Source organism: Heterodontus francisci, chromosome 14 (assembly GCF_036365525.1).
Source record: "Heterodontus francisci isolate sHetFra1 chromosome 14, sHetFra1.hap1, whole genome shotgun sequence".
Lineage (NCBI taxonomy): Eukaryota > Metazoa > Chordata > Chondrichthyes > Heterodontiformes > Heterodontidae > Heterodontus > Heterodontus francisci.
In genome coordinates, this window is record NC_090384.1 from 62,647,137 (window position 1) to 62,670,505 (window position 23,369).

The window sequence follows — 23,369 nt, forward strand, 5'->3', positions numbered from 1 at the left end:
AGCTGCTGTTCATTTGCAACACACTTATTTGGGTCATTGTGCTCAGCCTTATTTGCAATGACAGCTCGGTCACATAAGATCTCAGTAAGTGACATGACACGATGAAATGATATCAGAAATGTGATCAGAACTGGAGCTAGATGTAGGGCACAAACATTAAGTATTTGCACAGAACATAGTTTATAATTTTAACAATTTTATAATTAATATTTTTACGGTACATCTGAATTTCTGAAACCTCAAGACACGAATGTGTCAACATTTTAGTGAAAATATTAATATTGTGCTAAGGACATTGTTTGTTTGTATACAGTTTTATAACTAGTGAAATACCTTTTGAACTGCTTAAAAAGTTTCTAAAAGGAATGCTTAAGAAAGAAAGCTCATGTAAAATAACTGGAATCAGATTACAGACGAAAAAATCACATTCCTGCAAGTTTTCATTCAAAGGTGGTAATATTTATTTTCCAACTCAAAAGAGAACATCTGCTTTTAAAAGCTATAGAAAACTTTAGTCAAGAACAGGCATCATTATCCTTCTACAGTTATCTGGATGGACATGCACAGGTTAACATGTCCCAGGATTCCTGGTGCATGATGTCATGCTACAGTACATCTTAGGCCCACTCAATATATTTAAACAGAATAGAAAATGTATTATGTACAGCTCAGGTACAACCACATTCAAGCTCATTAAAGTTTGTCATGTAAAGTACATTTTTACAGTAATACTTCTTGTGTAAATAAGAGGTTGATTTTATCTAACATATGTTACATTTTTCTAACCTCCCTTTGCAGAAGTCAGTATAAAATTGCTCAATTTGCAACTCTTGAAAATAACACTGCAATTTGTATATTAAAAGTGACAGTGTTTATAGTGACTATTTGGGCTGCTAAGTAACAATGAGAACAGACAAATTTCTCCATGCCTGGTCAAGTAATTGTATGGAAAAATATGTTCTAATTCTCATTGCAGACTATTCATTGGCTCTTTTAGGGTATCTGCAGCCTCCAGGTAGCAACTAAATAAATAAGCAATGACAGTAAATCTAATGTGCAAACACAATAAATTCCTACACAACAAAGACAGGCATTTTAAATAAACTATTTCTGATTTCCAACAGTACTGATATCTCTAAGCAAGATAAATTAGGAGTCTTCCAGTTACTGAATATTTGAACAGTTTCCTTGCTCCATATTTTTCTCTTTTCCAAGTGAAATTTATACGTAAAAGTAAAAAAAAACCTTTATGCACATTAGCATTCATAGTGGTCAGCAGCAAAGAGAGGAAAGCCAAATTTATCTTGTAATGTTGCAATCCATGGTTCCTTTTTGAAGTATTTGCATTTGGGATCATTTTGAAGTTTGTGGTTTTGATGTTAAAATTCTTTATCCTATGTGCTCTTTTTGGTTTTGGGAGTAGACTTATTTGTGTATTTGTATCCAGTACCATTACTGGTTGGAGTTATGGATCTACGTACCTCTGGCTTCCCAGAGATAGAACCTGATCTGATTGACGGGATCAGATGTGAGGGTGACCATGTTCGTTTATCTTGTAATGGTGATCGTTTCATGTTTAGTTTTGGAGAATCCTTGCTGCTCCCAGGAGGCTGAAATTAACCAAAATACAAGTGAAAATTGACCATAAAATAATTTCAAAATGTAAGCAAGTTTCAAGTTTCACAATCACCCTGGGATCAATGGTAATAGTTCATAAATTATAAGTTGCAAGTTAGAAATTCAAACATTTAGAGAATGGGAGGAAGAAAGCTCTGCTCTCTAAACATTTAAATTTAAGGTCAGGTAGGTTGACAACAGAGTATTGGAAGAAACAGTAAGGCCTGTAAACTTTGTAAATCAGGATTGATATCATGCATATCAACCTAGAAAATGAGCAAAAAGAGCTTCAAAAAAGCTGGCACCAGCCCGCAGCTTTGCACACAGGCCAACGGCACATGAAGACAATGAGTTGTTGGACTGCGAGTGGAATACAGGCTTACCTTAAATTGCAAGTTTACACAACATTACATCACTTTTATTGCAGTATACAAAAGCATAGTTAGCAGTCAGTGATTTAGAAAATTGTTGAAAGCAAAAGATTAATTTCTTATGGAGGTATGCCCCCAAGACACTGATTTGTCACAATTAGCATTTCAACACCTATTATTATGTGTATTTTTTAAAGTGGTAAAACATATCACTCCAACCCTGTTCCCTATTTTTTTCCTAGCCCTGGCAATTGTACATGACAAGAATTGCCAAATAGAGCCAATTAACGGTAATAGTACGTAAATTGTAAGTTGCAAGTTAGAAATTCAAATATTTAGAGAATGGGAGGAATCTGCTCTCTAAACATTTAAATTTAAGGTCAGGTAAGTTTACAGAGTGTTGGAAGAAACAGTAAACCTGTACACTTTGTAAATCAGTATCTCAACTGTCCACTATCTCAAAAAAGCAGTTATACCCAGCCTTTAAGAAATCATCTTTCACATAAGACAACAACCGAGCAAGCCTCGGAAAGTTCCTTTGAACAAATTCAAAAGTTTTAAAAGCTGCATTTTAGCATCTAATTTGTTGCATATAATTTATTTGAAGACAAACACTAATTGAACATATCTGTAACTGTGACTTTCAAAAATCAAAGTGTCATTTTAACTTTCTTCTGCCTCAATTTCTATGCCAGAAACAACGGGAGCAATTAACCTGATCAATTCCAGGTCTACCCTACAATCAATCTGCCATGCCCCACCTTTCCAATTATCTGATTGGTTAATACTGATAATTTCCAACCCCAGTAAAAAGCTGACATGTGGGTTGGGATATTGTCAGCTTAAAAAAAAAGAGCTTTGGCATGTGTGATTTATATTCTAAGCAGTGTCAAGCCAAAGTAATGAGAAACTGCACCCTCCAGGTGATCTCACTCTATTTAATTTCCCACAGAATCAGGTTGGACTCTGCGTCTATACTGTCAGCTTAGCATTGATGCAAAGCAGAAACTTCATTCCCCTGACACTAGACTTGTAATACAGATGTACCCTAAGGGGGATGTGTTGAAGATGTTGTTGACTTCATTTACTGAACCATTTCTTCTTGTAGGCCCTGCGTAGTTAGCTTCGCCTATTCAATAGCTAATTTATCACCTGCAGTTAAACATTCATGACATGTTGATTGCGAACAATCCTGAACTTCTTTATCAGGGTTCAAAACATAGTAGTTTCAGCTTCCCTCTCATCTATTCAAGGGGGCAATCTTGATCACCGCTTGCTAATGAACGAGATACCTCCCAATCTAAACAGGACTACTGCATCCAGTATGAGTGCATAATTCTCTTATGAAAGTCATTGTTCCTGCCTACTGTAAACAACAACTTGCACCTTTAATGTAACAAAATGTCCCAAGTTGCATAACAAAAGCATCATCAATAAAATATTTTTAACCGAGCAACAGGAGGAGATATCAGGACAGATGACCAGAAACTTGGTCAAAAAGGTAGGTTTTAAGTAACACCTTAAAATAGGAGGGGCAGAGAGGGTTAGGGAGGGAATTCCAGAGCTTAGGCTTTGTTGGGGGAGCTGACCCACAGACTAGTCAAGCAACAGCCTGACATAGTCATACTCACGGAATCATACCTTACAGACAATATCCCAGACACTGCAATCACTATCCCTGGGTACGTCCTGTCCCACCGGCAGGACAGACCCAGCAGAGGTGGTGGCACAGTGGTATACAGTAGGGAGGGAGTTGCCCTGGGAGTCAACATCGACTCCAGACCCCATGACGTCTCATGGCATCAGGTCAAACATGGGCAAGGTAACCTCCTAATGATTACCACCCTCAGCCCTCCCTCAGCTGATGACTCAGTACTCCACCATGTTGAACACCACTTGGAGGAAGCACTGAGGGTGGCAAGGGCACAAAATGTACTCTGGGTGGGGGACTTCAATGTCCATAACCAAGAGTGGCTCGGTAGCACCACAACTGACCGTGCTGGCCGAGTCCTAAAGGACATAGCTGCTAGACTGGGTCTGCGGCAGGTGGTGGGGGAACCAACATGAGGGAAAAACATACTTGATCTCGTCCTCACCAATTTGCCAGCTGCAGATGCTTCTATCCATGACTGTATTGGCAGGATTGACCACCACACAGTCCTTGTTGAGACGAAGTCCCGCCTTCACATTGAGGATACCGTCCATCGTGTTGTGTGGCACTATCACCGTGCTAAATGGGATAGGTTTCGAACAGATCTAGCAATGCAAAACTGGGCATCCATGAGGCGCTGTGGGCCATCAGCAGCAGCAGAATTGTACTCAACACAATCTGTAACCTCATGGCCCGGCATATCCCCCACTCTACCATTACCATCAAGCCAGGAGACCAACCCTGGTTCAATGAAGAGTGCAGGAGGGCATGCCAGGAGCAGCACCAGGCATACCTCAAAATGACCAGGTGACTTGCCCACTTTAAGTACTGCCAGTCTTTCTAGTTATTTCCCCATTATATATTTTTAAATCACCCAGTATCCCAGTAATCTCATTTACCATAGCTTTGGCAAAGGCCTCTTCCTTGATAAACATGTTGCCTGTTTGCTATTGTGTGAATGTCTTCAACTTGGTCTCACCTGAAAACAGTTTTATTTCTGTCCCCCACTCCAAATCAGTTATATACACTGTAAATAACAATGACCCCAGCACTGATCATTGTGTCACCCTGTTGGTAAGCCCTTACAGCTGCTATTTTTGCAATTTGTTAATTTTCAATCTCTCTCAAAATCTTGCTTGTTATATCATGCCTTACTACCTTGTGGACTGATAGCTTGCATGATATGGTGCATTTAAACAAGGCTTTTGATATCCTATGAACAGACGGTCTGCTGTCAACAAGTTCTAGCATTTTCTCCACAAACTCTAGTGAATCGTTAGCCAGAATCCATATGGACTCTGTATTACAATACAATACTTATCTCAGTATTTCATTATCTAACTTTCATGAGGGCTAATACTTTGAAATGACATATGGCACTGGTCTGTAATCACCTGGTCATCACCATACCCTTTTTTAATGATTAACTGATAGCTCCCTCAATCCTTAAGAACTGCTTCCATTTGAAATGATTCTCGAAAGAAGCAAGGGATGTGACTAATTTTGTTGAGCATTTTAAGTACTGTAAATATGGACTGAAATAGCGATGTAACTGATCAATTTTCGGCTGCATTCCACAACCACGACTGCTCTATGAGAATGTATACAAGGCATGATATATTAAGTCAAATTGGCTAATGTTGAATTTGCTAGCTTGATCTTCTTGATCTTTGTGGGAACACAAGGGTTAAGGGAGTGGAAAATAGTAAGGAAAACATGGGCAATTCATGATGTGCTGCGTTCCTAGGACAAGATATGGACAGTAAATGACCAAAGGCTTATTAAGGTGGCAGGATATGGGTAATAAAATGAAGGCCTATAATTACAAGAAAGGATATGGGCAATAAAATGAACTACAGCTTGTAATTAGAAGAAAGCAGGTACGGGATCTGTTCTTTTCTTATCGTAAACATTCTAATGTACAAATACCTATGATCAAAACACTGGCAGGATGAACCTCATGAAAGGAATCTTGTAACTTCTTCTGGTTCCATGATCATCATTATGGTCAGTGGAGTGAGGAACCTTGAAAAAGTGTGAACTTTGTCCTCATCACTAGCATCTGCTAGGGACTCTGTCCATGAGAGGTAACATCATCTATGACCACTCACAGAGTTGACCATGCAGGGAGATACCAATCCCTGATCACCACAGGTTCTGAATACATGTACAGAGGGGTATAAGAAAGGCAGACATTCTTTTGTTCTTCGCTGTACAGCAAGACCATTGGCCAACACATCAGAAGTTACATCTTTTCCCCTGGGTGTCTGATCAGTGCTCCAGGTGTGAACAGAGCTTAGAGGGGACCAGCTGGGCTGGGCAAGAGAAAAGCTTGTATCGTTCAGGAAACATGTAACCCTTTAGTCTCCTGGCTGAGTTAAAGCAGAAAGCTAGAGGGGGAAGTGCCAGTTTTCTGTGGTTGAGTTGAAGAGATTGAAGAGAAAAGCTGGGGACTGTGCGGAAGATTCACCTTTGTGGATATCATCCAGACAACTGGATGTGTAAACCTTTGATCTTATAGTTTAAATTAAGACAAGCTAGTTGTCCTGTGGATTGGGAAGATTCAAATTCTGTGGGGTATTTATAAAATGAGGACACAACTGAATTGAAAGAGGTCAGTTTGCGAGTTTTGTTTTCCATTGATAGGTCCTGCATGGTGTTATTTGCTTGTTCATCAGTTATCAATGTGCTATTCACATCCTTATGATTTTAAAGCATAGTTCAATAAAGTTAGTTCGAGAATTTTGTCATCCTACACCTTTGCCAGTGTCATTATTTATTCTATTTGAGTCTGAATCCTCAGCAAATCAAATATGTGGGTAGGGTCGTACAGAGGGAACAGGAAAAAATATTGATCATGCACAGTGATTGATCATGAAGAGAAAGACCCTATCACTGACTTAGTGATGTCATGCATGAGGGGAGAGTGAGAGTCAATCCTGGATACAAGAGGGTCCTCTTTCCTTTACCTGGAACTGCAGTTGAGATAGCCTGGCCAGCTATTGGAAGAAGATCCCTTCTGAACGACTGATCATTGGTCAGTGGGAACTTGGTGAGATTGAAGCCGCAGTCTAGACAAGTGTCTGTGGGTATCATTTGTAACATTGATTTTACAATAATATTCACTGGGATTTTAATGCTATTGTACTGGAATTCTAAGTAAACTATGTGTAATCTTTAATTTCGTAGGGTATGTTTAATTTTTTTTGAAAGCCATATGGAGTAAAGCCTAAGGTACTCCAACGAGTTCACGAGTGTTGGCATTCATTTCCTTATTGGGTCAAATCTGTAGTTAATTAGGACTGGAATTGTAAAAAATTGTTTTTACCTTGCTTGTCCTACATTACCCTTGTACAACGTCCATCCGGACCCGATTTATCGTCTTCCTTTAACTTCCTTAGCCTATCAGTGACCATCTTAGTTGAAATTCCTCATTCTTTTATCCTGCGAAAATTCAACTTGTGTCTAAGGGATACTGCTTCTGGTCTCTTCCAGAAGCACAGAGAAGAATAATTAATTTAGTCTACTTACTATCCAATGGTCACATGATATTGTGAGGTAATGCAATTTGGGTGGAAAAATAAGGAACAGGAGTTTTCAGTCAATGGAAAGATGCTGTGGATTCAAATACAAATTCCTTAAAGAGGTCTGAGTGCAGGCATATAATGACAATTAAAAAAAGTCCAGTAGCATTTTAGCTTTTAGAACTAAGGGCAGCGAGTAAAACAGCAAAGAGCTAATGATAAATTGTACAACACCTTGGTTAGGTCACATTTGAAGTGTTGTGTGAAATCTTGGGGAACCTGTCATTGGGGTCAAAGAGTGTGCACTACTTAGATTTACCAGAATGATGGCAGGATTGGGATCTAGTTATGAGAAAAGACTTGAGATACTCGGATGATTTTTAAAATTATGAAGGGCTTTGATAAGCTGAACAATGAAAGGAAGACTATTTGTTCCAGTTGTGGAGTCAACGAATAGGGATCATTAATTTAAAATCATTACTGAGAGGGCGGATAGAAGTTAAGAAATAGATTACTCCAAAGATTGTTGAAATGTTGAATGCTTTGTTTTAGTTTAGTTTAGAGATACAGCACTGAAACAGGCCCTTCAGCCAACCGAGTCTGTGCCGACCATCAACCACCCATTTATACAAATCCTACACTAATCCCATATTCCTATCACATCCCCACCTGTCCCTATATATTTCCCTACCACCTACCTATACTAGGGGCAATTTATAATGGCCAATTAACCTATCAACCTGCAAGTCTTTGGCATGTGGGAGGAAACCGGAGCACCCGGACGAAACCCACGCAGACACAGGGAGAACTTGCAAACTCCGCACAGGCAGTACCCAGAATCGAACCCGGGTCCCTGGAGCTGTGAGGCTGCGGTGCTAACCACTGCGCCACTGTGCCGCCCCACAGGCATATTTGAGTTAGAGGCCATTGTTTCTTTTAAAGAAGAATTGGATACATTTTTGAGACAGATGATGCAGAGATATGGGGAGCTGTGGAATTCATTTTTGGATTGATGTAGCAAAGAGTCAGCACAAACACAAGCTGAATAGCCCCTCTCTCTGTTGTAAACATCTAAGGTTCTCTCAGAACATTAAAAGCTCCCACACTATTGTATGTCAGATCAGGAGTCTGTCTAGTGTCAGGACAGAAGAATCTGCACAAATGTTTTTATTCCAACACTTTTTACTTTGGATTCTGAATCCTAAAATGGATTCCCAGCTACTCCTTATGGAAAGCTATGCTCTCTATATTTTGGTAAGCAAAACTGGTCGAGCAAATCCACATCACTGGCCAATATGAATATTTATGCGTCAGTATTTACAGTGGAGAAAGAAAATGTTGTCGAGGAGAATACTGAGATTCAGGCTACTAGGCTAGATGGGTTTGAGGTTCACAAGGAGGAGGTGTTATCAATTTTGGAAAGTGTGAAAATAGATAAGTCCCCTGGGCCAGATGGGATTTATCCTAGGATTCTCTGGGAAGCTAGGGAGGAGATTGCAGAGCCTTTGTCCTTGATCTTTATGTCGTCGTTGTCGACAGGAATAGTGCCGGAAGACTGGAGGATAGCAAATGTTGTCCCCTTGTTCAAGAAGGGGAGTAGAGACAGCCCTGGTAATTATAGACCTGTGAGCCTTACTTCGGTTGTGGGTAAAATGTTGGAAAAGGTTATAAGAGACAGGATTTATAATCATCTTGAAAAGAATAAGTTCATTAGAGATAGTCAGCACGGTTTTGTGAAGGGTAGGTCATGCCTCACAAACCTTATTGAGTTTTTCGAGGTGGTGACCAAACAGGTGGATGAGGGTAAAGCAGTGGATGTGGTATATATGGATTTCAGTAAGGCATTTGATAAGGTTCCCCATGGTAGGCTATTGCAGGAAATACGGAAGTATGGGGTTGATTGAAGGTGATTTAGAGCTTTGGATCAGAAATTGGCTAGCTGAAAGAAGACAGAGGGTGGTGGTTGATGGCAAATGTTCATCCTGGAGTTTAGTTACTAGTGGTGTACCGCAAGGATCTGTTAAATGACCTGGAAGAGGGTGTAGAAGGGTGGGTTAGTAAATTTGCGGATGACACTAAGGTCGGTGGAGTTGTGGATAGTGCCGAAGGATGTTGTAGGGTACAGAGGGACATAGATAGGCTGCAGAGCTGGGCTGAGAGATGGCAAATGGAGTTTAATGCGGAAAAGTGCGAGGTGATTCACTTTGGAAGGAGTAACAGGAATGCAGAGTACTGGGCTAATGGGGAGATTTTTGGTAGTGTAGATGAACAGAGAGATCTTGGTGTCCAGGTGCATAAATCTCTGAAGGTTGCTACCCAGGTTAATAGGGCTGTTAAGAAGGCATATGGTGTGTTAGCTTTTATTAGTAGGTGGATCGAGTTTCGGAGCCACGAGGTCATGCTGCAGCTCTACAAAACTCTGGTGAGACCGCACCTGGAGTATTGCGTGCAGTTCTGGTCACCGCATTATAGGAAGGATGTGGAAGCTATGGAAAGGGTGCAGAGGAGATTTACTAGGATGTTGCCTGGTATGGAGGGAAGGTCTTACGAGGAAAGGCTGAGGGACTTGAGGTTGTTTTCGTTGGAGAGAAGGAGGAGGAGAGGTGACTTAATAGAGACATATAAGATAATCAGAGGGTTAGATAGGGTGGATAGTGAGGGTCTTTTTCCTCGGATGGTGATGGCAAACACGAGGGGACATAGCTTTAAGTTGAGGGGTGATAGATATAGGACTGATGTCAGAGGTAGTTTCTTTACTCAGAGCGTAGTAGGGGCGTGGAACGCCCTGCCTGCAACAGTAGTAGACTCGCCAACTTTAAGGGCATTTAAGTGGTCATTGGATAGACATATGGATGAAAATGGAATAGTGTAGGTCAGATGGTTTCACAGGTCGGCGCAACATCAAGGGCCGAAGGGCCTGTACTGTGCTGTAATGTTCTAATTCTAATTCGTCCATGTATGGACTCGATTGACTGAATGGCCTCCTTATGTGCCATAATGAATTTATGCCTCTATGGCTCTAATATAAAAAGTTACTTAACTTCTATTTAAGTGGATTGCTTATCAAGTGGGAGTTTATCTGACTTTTGTTGATCTGGATTGCTTAACAAGTGTTGGGAGACAGAGTCCATGCAAGTGTTAGATGTTAATGTGATTACAATTCTATTAATCCCTTATGGTTCCATCTCTAGTCTTCACAATAATCTAATCAGGAGGTCCTGCAAGCAAGACTTGCAGTTTGGCTGCATCTTTAAAGTGTATGAATTTCTTCCTTGGTGTCAGGAAATTGTCCTGATACCTGTGAAATCTGATTTGATTGGCAGATCAATCACTGCAAGAAATATTTTTTTCAGTGGGTCAGCATTAATTATAAATGGCATTTATTTTAAACCAGCCTTATCAAAATAAAAAAAATCATACAATTGTGACTATTCCTCAGTTTCCTTTTTGTTATGGTGCAATACATGCAAAGCCGAAGAACTGTACAGTTCATTTCTCACATTACAGCTTCGCAAAGTTGTGTGGTCCAAATTGTTCAAAGTATGACAGAGAATTGTGAAGGAATAATTGACATTTATTGTTTTGAAAAATACACTAACTTACATTAATTATATACCAGTTAAAATACGATATTTATTTTAATAGTGTTAATATTAATCTCATTTCTGAATAAACTTGATTCTTGGTTTTCATCCCAAGGTCTATTAGTGTAGTATTAGTAGTTTCTGCCTTTTGGAGAGATCAGGATGATACAATGAGGTCCTGCACTTTTCTCTTGGGGATACCATGATGCTAAAAGTACTCTGTTTGTCTTGTGTCCTGGTATTCCAGAATAGTTCATAAGGAGTGAGGACTTGCCTATAAACACATAAGGAAAAAGCATCTGGAGCAAGCTTGAATTGCAGAAATTCATGGCACCTTAGACCAAAACAGTATTCCAACTTAAAATCTGAAGAAATTACCTGAACCAAACAGGAGTATTTAAAATGTCCGTATTAGGGTTATGTAAGACATGGATCATGAACAAGAAAAAATACAGCTGACTGTAGAGGAAAAGGGCAAAGCATTTCTAATTCTTATAAGGTTGGGATTAACATACAAATTAGGAGCAGAAGTAGGCCATTCGGCCCCTCAAGCCTGCTAGAGTCATAGAGAGATACAGCACTGAAACAGGCCCTTCGGCCCACCGAGTCTGGACCGACCAACAACCACCCACTTATACTAATCCTACATTAATCCCATATTCCCTACCACATCCCCACCTTCCCTCAATTCTCCTACCACCTACCTACACGAGGGCCAATTTACCTATTAACCTGCAAGTCTTCGGCTGCTCTGCCATTAAATAAGATCATGGCTGATATGGTTGTGTTTCAAATTCCACACTCCCATCGATGCCCGATAACCCTTGATTCCCTTGCCCAACAGGAATCTATCTACCTCTGCCTTAAAAATATTCAATGACCCCACCTCCACCTTCTTCTGAGGCAGAGAGTTCCAAAGTCGCACAACCCTCAGAGAAAAAATTTCTCCTCATCTCTGTCCTAAAAGGACAACCCTTAATTTTAAAACAGTGCTCCTTAATTCTGGACTCACCAACAAGAAACATCCTCTCCACATCCACCTTGTCTAGACCGTTCAGGATCTTATAAACTTCAATTAAGTCTCCCCTCACTCTTCTAAACTCCAGTGAAAACAAGCCCAGTCTGTCCATCCTTTCCTCATAAGACAATCCGCTCGTTCCAGGTATCAATCCAGTAAACCTCCTCTGAACCGCCTCCAACGCATTTGCATCCTTCCTTAAATAAGGAGACCAAAACTGCACACAGTATTCAAGATGTGGTCTCACCAATGCCCTGTACAACTGAAGCATAGCATCCTTACTTTTATTTTATTTTCGATTCCTCTAGTAATAAAGGATAGCATTCCATTCGCCTTCTTTATTACCTGTTGTACCTGCATGCTAACTTTTTGTGGCTTCTGCACGAGAACACCTAGATCCCTCAGCACTTTGGAATTCTGCAATCATTCTCCGTTTAAGTAATACTCTGCTTTTTTATTCTTTCCCATATTATACTCCAGATTTTTGCCCACTCACTCAACCTATCTATAATCGGTCTGCAATCTCCTTACGTCCTCTTTGTCATTTGCAAATTTAGCTACCATGCCATCGCTCCCCTCATCTAAGTCACTGATATAAACTGTAAAAAGTTGAGGCCCCAGCACAGACCCCTGCAGAACTCCACTCGTCACATCCTGCCAATCAGAAAAGGACCCATTTATGCACACACTCTGTTTACTGCCAGCCAGCCAATCTTCCATCCATGCTAAATATGTTACCCCTACACAATGAGCTCCTACTTGTCAAATGTCTTCTGAAATCCAAGTACTGTACGTCAACGGGCTCCCCTTTATCTACAGCACGTCACTCCTTCAGAGAACTCCAATAAGTTGGTTAAACATGATTTCTCTTTCACAAAACTATGCTGACTATTTCTGATTACCTTGAGTTTTTCTAAGTGCCCAGCTACAACCTCCTTAATGATCAATTCCAACACCTTCCACACGACAGACGTCAAGCTAACTGGCCTATAGTTACCTGTTTTCTGCTCTCCCCCGCGCCACCCCCCCGAATATTTGCAACTTTCTAGTCTGATGGAACCTTTCCAGAATCTAGCAAATTTTGAAAAATTAACACCAACGCATCTTCTACCTCATTAGCCACCTCTTTTAAGATCTTAGGATGAAGTCCATCAGGACTGGGGACTTGTCAGCCCGCAGCTCCATCAGTTTGCTCAGTACTGCTTCCCTGGTGATTGTAATTTCACCAAGTTCCTCTCTTCCTTCCACCTCCCGATTTACATCTATTGCGGAATGTTTTTTGTATCCTCTATAGTGAAGACAGAAGCAAAGTATTTGTTCATTGCATGTGTCATTTCCTTATTATCTACTATTAGCCCCATTCTCACTCTCGAGAGGACCAACACTCACTTTACTTAGTCTTATTCTTTTTAAATACCTGTAGAAACTCCTGCCATCCGTTTTTACATTTCTCGCGGGCTTCCTCTCATTCTCTAATTTCTTTCTCCTGAATAGCCTTTTAGTCATTTTCTGCCATTCTTCATATTCTGACTAATCACCTGAACTGTTACTCATCTTTGCGCAATTATATGCCTTTCCTTAAGTTTGATGCTTTCCTTAATTTCTTTCGTTAACCACAGATGGTGGGTCCTCCCCTTAGAATTTGTCTTTGTAGTAGAAATATAAGTATGCTGAAATATCCCCTTAATGTCTGCCACTGCTTCTCTATTGATCTATCTCCTAGCCTAGTAACCCAGTTCATTTCAGCTAGCTCAGCTTTCATGCCCACATAATTGCCCTTATTCAAGTTTAAAATACTCGTCTTAGACCCACTCCTCTCTCTTTCAAACTGGATGTAAAATTCAATTATATTGTAGTCGCTGCTACCTGAGGTGCCTTTACTCTGAGGTCATTAATTAATCCCGTCATATTACATAATACCAAGTCTAACATAACCTGCTCTCTGGTTGGTTCCAGAACATGCTGCTCTAAGAAACTATCTCAAAAGCATTTTATGAACTCCTCATCCAGGCTACTATTGCTAATTTGATTTTTCCAGTTTATATGTAGATTGTAATCACCCATGATTATTGCCGTCCCTTTATCAGAAGCACCCAATATTTCTTCTTGTTGTCAGGCAAACCCGCCGCCCCCCCACCACCTGCCAAGACTGAGGCACACATTATTTCGCCACATGAACATTAAAACTTAAAATTGCAAGCCCCTGACTGGAAAGACATTTGCATAGTAACAGACAGTGTTGGAACAATGGGGACCCAGTCGTTGCTTCCCCAATACACAGAAGTGGTCAGACTAGTTTTAGTCACATGACTAACTAGATGTTGCAGAGGTTTGAACTGAGAGCTTTAAATTGCATTTGAATTTGAACTCAAAGCTGCGTGCTCCCAGTTGGAACAGAACCTCCTCTCCAGTCCTGCCTGCCTCCATCTCTTTCCCACAGAACTGAACCTTGTGAAAACACATGAACCTCAAAGAGAGAAAAGTCTCCTACGTGAACAAGGTTTAAGAACAACACTGGACCCTGACGAACAGCAAGACTACCTACAATCAAGTGAACTCGAAGCACAGTAAACAAGAAACTCTTCTGATATTGCCTCAAATCCCTCTCTACTATATTTTCCTCTCCTCTTTTCTGTCCGTATTTGCATGTGTGTATCACATGTGCATGCTAGCACAGGCACGTCTTACATCCATTGGCATGAACCATATTAGCGTTTAAGTTTTAATAAAATTTCATCTTTCTTCCGTAAACCTCAGAAAACCTGTGTGAATTAGTTGCTTTGTCTTATAATTGGAAAGCTGTGAACAAGGATTCACAAAGCGGGAGCTCAAAACACAGTGTGTTTAAAATTAAACCCTGTTACAATAAGACCAGGTGAAGATAGTAACAGGGCCCTAGACACCTTTCTCACCTGGTCGTAACATTGTATACTTCGTCCTATACTGTGATTACTGTTTAGGGGCTTGAGACCGCTCCCACTCATGAGTTCTTTCCCCTACTATTCCTCATCTCCACCCAAACCGATACTACATCCTGATCTCCCAAACCAAGGTCCTCTCTAACTATTGCACCAATGCCACCCTTGATTAACAGTTACACCCCGCCACCTTTACCTAGCTTCCTATTCTTCTTGAATGTCACATACCCCTCATTATTCAGGACCCAAACCTTGCCACGTCTCTGTAATAGCTATCAGAACATATTTATTTACTTCAATGTGCGCTATCAGATGGTCTACTTTGTTATGAATGCTATGTGCATTCAGATAGAGAGCCTTTAGTTTTGTCTTTTTGTTATCTTTGTAACATCTAGTCTCGACTGTTGATGTGTTCTTAGGTTTTTCTCTCTGTCCCTTCCTGCCATTCTCTGACCTTCATTTCCACATTACTATTCTGCTCTCCTGCCTTGACTCTACCCCTTGATTTGCTACATCTACTCAAGGTTGATCCCTCAGCCCCTTGTTTAGTTTAAAGTCCTCTCTACTTCCCTAGTTATACAGTTTGCTAGAACACTGGTCCCAGCACAGTTCAGGTGCAGACCATCCCAACGGTACAGCCCCCACTTTCCCCAGTGCTGGTGCCAGTGCACCACAAACCAAAACCCACTTCTCCCACACCAGTATTAATTTCACTAATCTTATGTGTTCTCTGCCAATTGGCTAGTGGCTCAGGTAATAATCCAGAGATTATTACTCTTGAGGTTCTGCTCCTCAATTTGGTGCCTAGCTCCTAATACTGTCTAAGCAGAACATCTTTCTTCGTCCTACCTACTGTAAAGAAACAGCACAGATTTAAGGAACAAAAGGAACACAACAAGGGCTGTAAGCATCCATGGTGCAGATTCGAGGATGAGGAAAAGGAAAAGCAGCACTAATGTACACTTGAACTGTTGAAGGAAGGCTATCAATGACCAGATTAAGTCGAAACTCAGTTGACCCAGCCCATGACTTTGAAAAATATCTTTAAAATTCAATAGAAGGTTAGATTTAGTAAAGGAGACTACAGCATGGCTTTACACTAGGAAATGGGAAGCAGGGAAGGATACAGATGAACAAAGGGTGGAGAGGTGGTAGGAAGGGGAAGCAATGGGTTCTGGTTCTACGTCGGAGCAGATACAGTCCTGGAAGCCACTCACTTTGAGTTGCTTTTCTGTTGTCACCTTGTAATCTTCCTCAGAGTTTTCCCCCCAACACAAAATCCCAATCCTATCTGTGGTCCGAGCTGGATCCTCCGAGTACCTGTGAACCAGATGTCACTCGCATTCTCTGCACCCCCTTGCCCACCCACCACTAAAAGCAATCCCAGGCCTATGGCTGGATCAATCCCTCCACCCAGATTTATCTCCCCATAACCCTGGGTACTGCCTGTGTGGAGTTTGCAAGTTCTCCCTGTGTCTGTGTGGGTTTCCTCTGGGTGCTCCGGTTTCCTCCCACATGCCAAAGACTTGCAGGTTGATAGGTTAATTGGCCATTATAAATTGCCCCTAGTATAGGTAGGTGGTAGGGAAATATAGGGACAGGTGGGGATGTGGTAGGAATATGGAATTAGTGTAGAATTAGTATAAATGGGTGGTTGATGGTCGGCACAGACTCGGTGGGCCGAAGGGCCTGTTTCAGTGCTGTATCTCTAAACTAAACTAAAAACCCTGACTGGATCCTTCCTGTGATAATACCCTGCAGCTGCCAGTTGAATACTTTTCCCTCAGCCATCTGTGGTTCCCTTCCCTGCACGGTCAGTGCCCCACATCCACCACCACAGAATGCAGACCATGCCCCTTTCCAGCTCCATTCCCTGCCACGCCACAACACGTTTTGACTGTTTCCCACCCTAAAGGTGAGAGAAAGCCAGCAAGAGAAGCACAAGGAGGGAGAAGCAGTAACACCAAGATAACAGCTAGGTAAGAGATACAGCATATATTCCAATTTTTGAGCAATGCCACTGGAGGTCTGCCAATTTGTTTTTCTAGTTGTGATAATGTGCATGTGTTAATTGAAAAAAAAACAGTGTGCATCACTATTCAATTTTAGAAACTGCAATCTTACAAGTTTTCATAGGGCCTGTTGTTACAATTCTGGCCCATACACACTATTTTTTTTCTCTTTGGCCTCCTTGTCTCAAGAGACATTGGGTAAGCGCCTGGAGGTGGTCAGTGGTTTGTGCAGCAGCGCCTGCAGTGGCTATAAAGGCCAATTCTAGAGTGACAGACTCTTCCACAGGTGCTGCAGATAAAATTGGTTGTCGGGGCTGTTACACAGTTGGCTCTCTCCTTGCGCTTCTGTCTTTTTTCCTGCCAACTGCGAAGTCTCTTCAACTCGCCACGCTTTAGCCCCGCCTTTATGGTTGCCCGCCAGCTCTGGCGATCGCTGGCAACTGACTCCCACGACTTGTGATCAATGTCACAGGACTTCATGTCGCATTTGCAGATGTCTTTAAAGCGGAGCCATGGACGGCCAGTGGGTCTGGTACCAGTGACGAGCTCGCTGTACAATGTGTCCTTGGGGATCCTGCCATCTTCCATGCGGCTCACATGGCCAAGCCTTCTCAGGCGCCGCTGGCTTAGTAGGATGTATATGCTGGGGATGTTGGCCGCCTCGAGGACTTCTGTGTTGGAGATACGGTCCTGCCACCTGATGCCAGGGATTCTCCGGAGGCAGCGAAGATGGAATGAATTGAGACGTCGCTCTTGGCTGACGTACGTTGTCCAGGCCTCGCTGCCGTAGAGCAAGGTACTGAGGACACAGGCTTGATACACTTGGACTTTTGTGTTCTGTGTCAGTGCGCCATTTTCCCACACTCTCTTGGCCAGTCTGGACATAGCAGAGGAAGCCTTTCCCACGCGCTTGTTTAATTCTGCATCAAGAGACAGGTTACTGGTGATAGTTGAGCCTAGGTAGGTGAACTCTTGAACCACTTCCAGAGTGTGGTCGCCGATATTGATAGATGGGGCATTTCTGAGGTCCTGTCCCATGATGTTCGTTTTCTTGAGGCTGATGGTTAGGCCAAATTCATTGCAGGCAGCCGCAAACCTGTCGATGAGTCTCTGCAGACACTCTTCAGTGTGAGATGTTAATGCAGCATCGTCAGCAAAGAGGAGTTCCCTGATGAGGACTTTCCGTACTTTGGTCTTCGCTTTTAGATGGGCAAGGTTGAACAACCTGCCACGTGATCTTGTGTGGAGGAAAATTCCTTCTTCTGAGGACTTGAATGCATGTGAGAGCAGCAGAGAGAAGAAGATCCCAAACAGTGTAGGTGCGAGACTGAGACTGCCCTCAATGCAACCCTGTCTCTGCCAGTCATGGATGAGCTGGACATACAGCCAACAAAATCGGAACTCAGTGATGCCATTGATTCTCTAGCTAGCGGAAAAGCCCCTGGGAAGGACGGCATTACCCCTGAAATCATCAAGAGTGCCAAGCCTGCTATACTTTCAGCGCTGCACGAACTGCTTTGCCTGGGATGAGGGAGCAGTACCACAGGACATGCGCGATGCCAATATCATCACCCTCTAGAAGAACAAGGGTGATCGCGGTGACTGCAACAACTACCGTGGAATCTCCCTGCTCAGCATAGTGGGGAAAGTCTTCACTCGTGTTGCTTTAAACAGGCTCCAGAAGCTGGCTGAGCGTGTCTATCCTGAGGCACAGTGTGGCTTTCGAGCAGAGAGATCCACCATTGACATGCTGCTCTCCCTTCGCCAGGTACAGGAGAAATGCCGTGAACAACAGATGCCCCTCTACGATGCTTTCATTGATCTCACCAAAGCCTTTGACCTCGTCAGCAGAAGTGGTCTCTTCAGACTACTAGAAAAGATTGGCTGCCCACCAAAGCTACTAAGTATCATCACCTCATTCCATGACAATATGAAAGGCACAATTCAGCATAGCGGCGCCTCATCAGACCCCTTTCCAATTCTGAGTGGTGTGAAACAGGGCTGTGCTCTCACTTTATTTAGGTCCATTACAAGACGTAGATGCCTATGAACTGCAACTTAACCTGATGCATTAAATCCCTGGGAATAACATGCCTAAGGGTTCCACTCTTGAAATGCTGGAGTATACACCAGAAATTGTATATCTATAGAGTCCTGATCTCTCTGATAGATGGACCAGACAGTAAGGCCAAGCTTATAAACAGTACAAGGTAAATCAGCAGTTCAAAATAGCAAAATGGCACTTAACTTTCCTTGATATGAACTACCTTCTAAAATTAGAATAATGAGTTATTTAAATTGATCTCAAATTTTGATAGGCATTATATGCAAGTACAGTCCTCTCTACTCAGTTCTGTGGAAGTCGTATCAGAGCACAGTTGAAACTGAATGAACTCAAGATATAGTGAAAAACTTTACTTAGTACACACCAGATCAAAAGATCAATAGGCAATATGTTTCTTTAAAGTAGCCACAGACTTTTCCTCAACAGGCACGTAAATAATTGTTTAATCAATTATATCTTGTAGGTGACATCTATATGGGTTTTGAGCCTTCTAACAGTTGATTGCGATCATAAATAGCTTTATTCTCTCTCAGCAGCAACCTTAAAAATATTAATATTTCACAAGCTTGAGACACCTGACCCACCAATCTGAACCGGAAGGAGGACTATTTATGGATAACAACATAAATAGGGGTAAGGCTGATCTTTTTCATATTCCAATCCCAAAATCAGAGAGGATTCGTTTAGTTTAGCTTAGAGATACAGCACTGAAACAGGCCCTTCGGCCCACCGAGTTTGTGCCGACCATCAACCACCCATTTATACTAACCCTACACTAATTCCATATTCCTACCACATCCCCACCTGTCCCTATAATTCCCTACCACCTGCCTATACTGGGGGCAATTTATAATGGCCAATTTACCTATCAACCTGCAAGTCTTTGGCATGTGGGAGGAAACCGGAGCACCCGGAGGAAACCCACGCAGACACAGGGAGAACTTGCAAACTCCACACAGGCAGTACCCACAATTGAACCCGGGTCGCTGGACCTGTGAGGCTGCGGTGCTAACCACTGCGCCACTGTGCCTCCCAGAATCTCACGTGAGACCAAAGCATAGGAAAATTATCAGGAACAGCTACTATGGCTTTCAATTTAAATATTCCAATAGCTAGGCCTGAAGTGGATTATAATCCTAGCCCCATTTTGGGACCATTCCAGATCAGGCATACTGCCTTGATGATCACTCTCACTTAATGTTGTGAGAGAGAGATCTCACAGACACTTGAATGAGTCTGAAGAACGAATCTAACTCTCCCCAAAGGAAAGGAACCAGCTGAGGATATTACCATCCTCCAGATAGCTTTTTAAACAAGTTTTTTGCCAGATTATAACAACCTGGATATTAGAAGGGTCCAGGCATCTCTCCTCAATAATGTACCTCCCCACAAACAGTGTACAAAGATGTATTCTCCAGTTGAGATACAGAAGACTATGAGACAATATATTTTCTAAATTATATAAATGTTTATTAAAGAACCTAACATCCAATTCATACTTTGATGGGTGAAACAATCGCAACATTAATAGATCTAGGAAAAGTATAATCTTATTCCTAGTACAGAATCCAAGCTTTAAGTCTAAATAATGTTACTGTAAAATATTTAAGATATCCATCAAAATTTAAAGCAGCATTTACCTTAAATCCCTGAGTAGAAAGCTACAGAGTGTAGCGAGATACCTCTATCCCGATTAATGGGAGAATAATCGTTGCTGCACCAAGTAAATTCGTCCCTTTACCATGAGAAAGGCTGGAATGAATCCAACAATTCTAAAGATCCACTGTGTGGTTCCAATATTTATACTGTTTTTAAGCTGCATAACTAGTTTTTTTTTACGTATGGGGGTGTTACACCTCTCTTACAAATAGGTTCTCAAATAAGGCTGTATAATTGTCAATTTCTAAGGAAAGGCTGAGTTAGCAGGAAGCTGTGAGCACAGATGTTGGTCAGCACTTCTAAAGCTTGTAGGATAATGAAGGTTGCACTAGTGTTTTAAGATTATAACTCAGTTTCCGGATTCAGTTGACAAGTAAGTTAACTGTATACGTAGAAAATAATGTCATCCATTGTTAGGTTGTGGTAAGTTACAATGATTATTTATAAGACTTGTATTGTCAGTACTTTACTGAAGTAAATATGTTCATGCTTTTCAGAAGCGAGTTCCTGTTTTTCAAAAAATGCTTTTGTGTGAGGAGGTAAAGTTAACATGCCACTGGATGTTAATGTCCTTGAACATGTTCTGGTATGGGCTCCTTCTACCCTTCCAGGCAGATGAAGTTCTGCTTTTAATTTTTAATCCCTAATTCATAGAAAAATAACTATTATAGCTGGATTCCTTCACAGACCTAGCTATGATTAAAATGAAAAGATATATCAAAATATTTTAAGAATATGAAGTACAATGGGACCTAATTTTCTATCATATTTTGATGAATATATGAATCTAAGTAACCCTTGTAATATGACTTTCATTTTTACAGAACATATTTCAAAACAAATATCACTTGCAGGAATAATGTGGTACTGCACTAACAATCAAGTCAATACTATAGGGACTGGCTATGTCCAAATCTAGTTTCAGTCATCTAATTTAGCTGATCCAGTTATTCAGCAGTGACTTTTAGTTTACCAAACCAATCTGCATACTTCCCCAAATGTTTGCAGTTGTGAAACCGCAAACAACAATTAAAACCATATAGCATTCATGGTTGTGAAAAAGCCATACTCCTGGTAAATAACTGTTCCTAGTTGATGACTGTCCAGACACAAAATTATCCATAATGTGGTACTAAATCAGCAGTACCAGAGGCCTTAGGGATAGCTGGTGTGATAAATAGAATATCACTCTGGCAAGTTATGGAGATTGCCTTCTGTGGTTGGGGGTGAGAGGGTGGGGGTTGTAAAGGGAGTAAAGGGAAATCTCTCTGCACCTAATTTAACAAAAGATTTAGAACAGCTTGGTGGTTATAAACTCGGTTCCAGAAATGAAAACATAAACCTTTCTTACTTGCATAAAAATTACACAAGATTTTTAAAAAAAAGTGATGTTGAAGAAATAATGTGTTTCTGCAACATGCAGCACTATCTACTTGGCAGGATCTTCATTCTCCATTGAAAGTACATCCTTGAATGGGGAAACATTGTGCTGATGGGCATGAAATGTAATGATAATTTCAGATGTACAATGCCATGTGATCCCATACTGTTGTGTAGTATAAAACCTTAAGCAGGCCATTGAGCCATTTTTGTTTGGTCTTAAGTTAAACTTAAATTAATTTTTTAATACTAACTCCCTTTTCCTCAAAAAAATAAGGTTGATTTCAGTGGTCCTGTGTGTCAGGACAGGTGTGCAACTAGTGCAGCGACAACACTATGCCAATTTCTTTCTGGGCTCCAATTTAGTACCCTTCTGCATTTAATATGCTGAAATGCTTGCACCTATTTTGTTTTCTAGCTTCAGATATGATGTAAAAATATTTCAATAAACGCCTAACTAAATTTGTCAGGATTCATGCTGGGTTGCTCTCTTTTTTCCTGTGTTTCCATTTAGAAAGAAAGGAAGGGAAGCTCCATAGGTAAAGGAGCTCTTAAAATGCCACTTTTATTGCTGAAATGCTTACAATATCCTTTTAAAAGCAGTGTAGTTTTGGTTTGACATTTTTTCCATATTTATGAAACTTATCAAAACAAATCCTTCCAAGACACTTAGGGATAATTTTTTAAAAGAACTTCTTGAAGTAAGATTGTTTATACAGTCCTTCAAATACAAAGAAGACATGCCCAGGAGGTCAGCAGGCTCCAGACCATCTGCACACCTTGGGCAGACACAATGCCACAGTACAACTGCCTTAGCTTGTTCTAGGTAAGAGCTTTGCCATTAAAGCAGGGTTGTCCAATATGTTATTACTAGCCAGACCTGGCTAACAGGGAATCCAGATGTAGCTCATTGCAGTTTTGATCAGTAAATAAAAGAGTAATGGGCATTGCTGTCCCAAAGAATCATCTTTTATTATGGACTCTATCAGTTTACCCATGACTAAGTTAATAATAATTGAACAATAATTTCCTGTCTTGTTACTTCACATTTATGGACAGGGTTTTAAAAATTTGACACCTCCAATCCTTTGGCACAATTCCAGCTTCGAAAGATTTTAAAAAGATGACTATGGTTAATTCTCTGCTATCTCATCCCCAACCTCCTATAGTATTCTGGGATAAATACCATCTGGGCCTGATAACTTTTCCATTTTGAGTACTCACAACTTTTTAAATTGTGCTTTTTAAATATTTATCTAAATATTCACCTACATGATGTGCTGCACATTGTAGCACACTAGCTACACATTTAGTGAGTGCAAGTCCTTCCTGTTCATGTATAAGGACTAAGAGGAAGAGCAGGCAGGGAGATGTTGCTGAGCACAGCGGGACTGGTGGTCTGAAGTGCATTTGTTTCAATGCGAGAGGTGTAACAGGTAAGGCAGATGAACTTAGAGATTGGATTAGTAGTTGGAACTATGATGTTGTTGCTCTTACAGAGACTTGGTTGAGGGAAGGGCAGGATTGGCAGCTAAATGTTCCAGGCTTTAGAAGCTTCAGGCGGGATAGA

At 41.2% G+C, this 23,369-nt stretch overlaps 1 protein-coding gene across 9 annotated transcripts in view; it reads right to left on the reverse strand.

Moving 5' to 3' along the window:
• Positions 1–437: 437 nt before the first annotated feature.
• The window catches only part of stk33 (serine/threonine kinase 33), a 218,773-nt gene continuing 195,841 nt past the window's right edge, over positions 438–23,369 (reverse strand). For 8 of the 9 annotated variants that reach the window (XM_068046331.1, XM_068046328.1, XM_068046326.1 and 5 more), the window contains one exon: positions 438–1,610. In XM_068046331.1, coding sequence (XP_067902432.1) covers positions 1,395–1,610 — 216 coding nt within the window. In that variant the 3' untranslated portion in view covers positions 438–1,394. Of the gene's footprint in view, positions 1,611–10,793; positions 11,022–23,369 lie in introns of those variants that run through there. The other variant, XM_068046332.1, reaches the window with a different exon arrangement.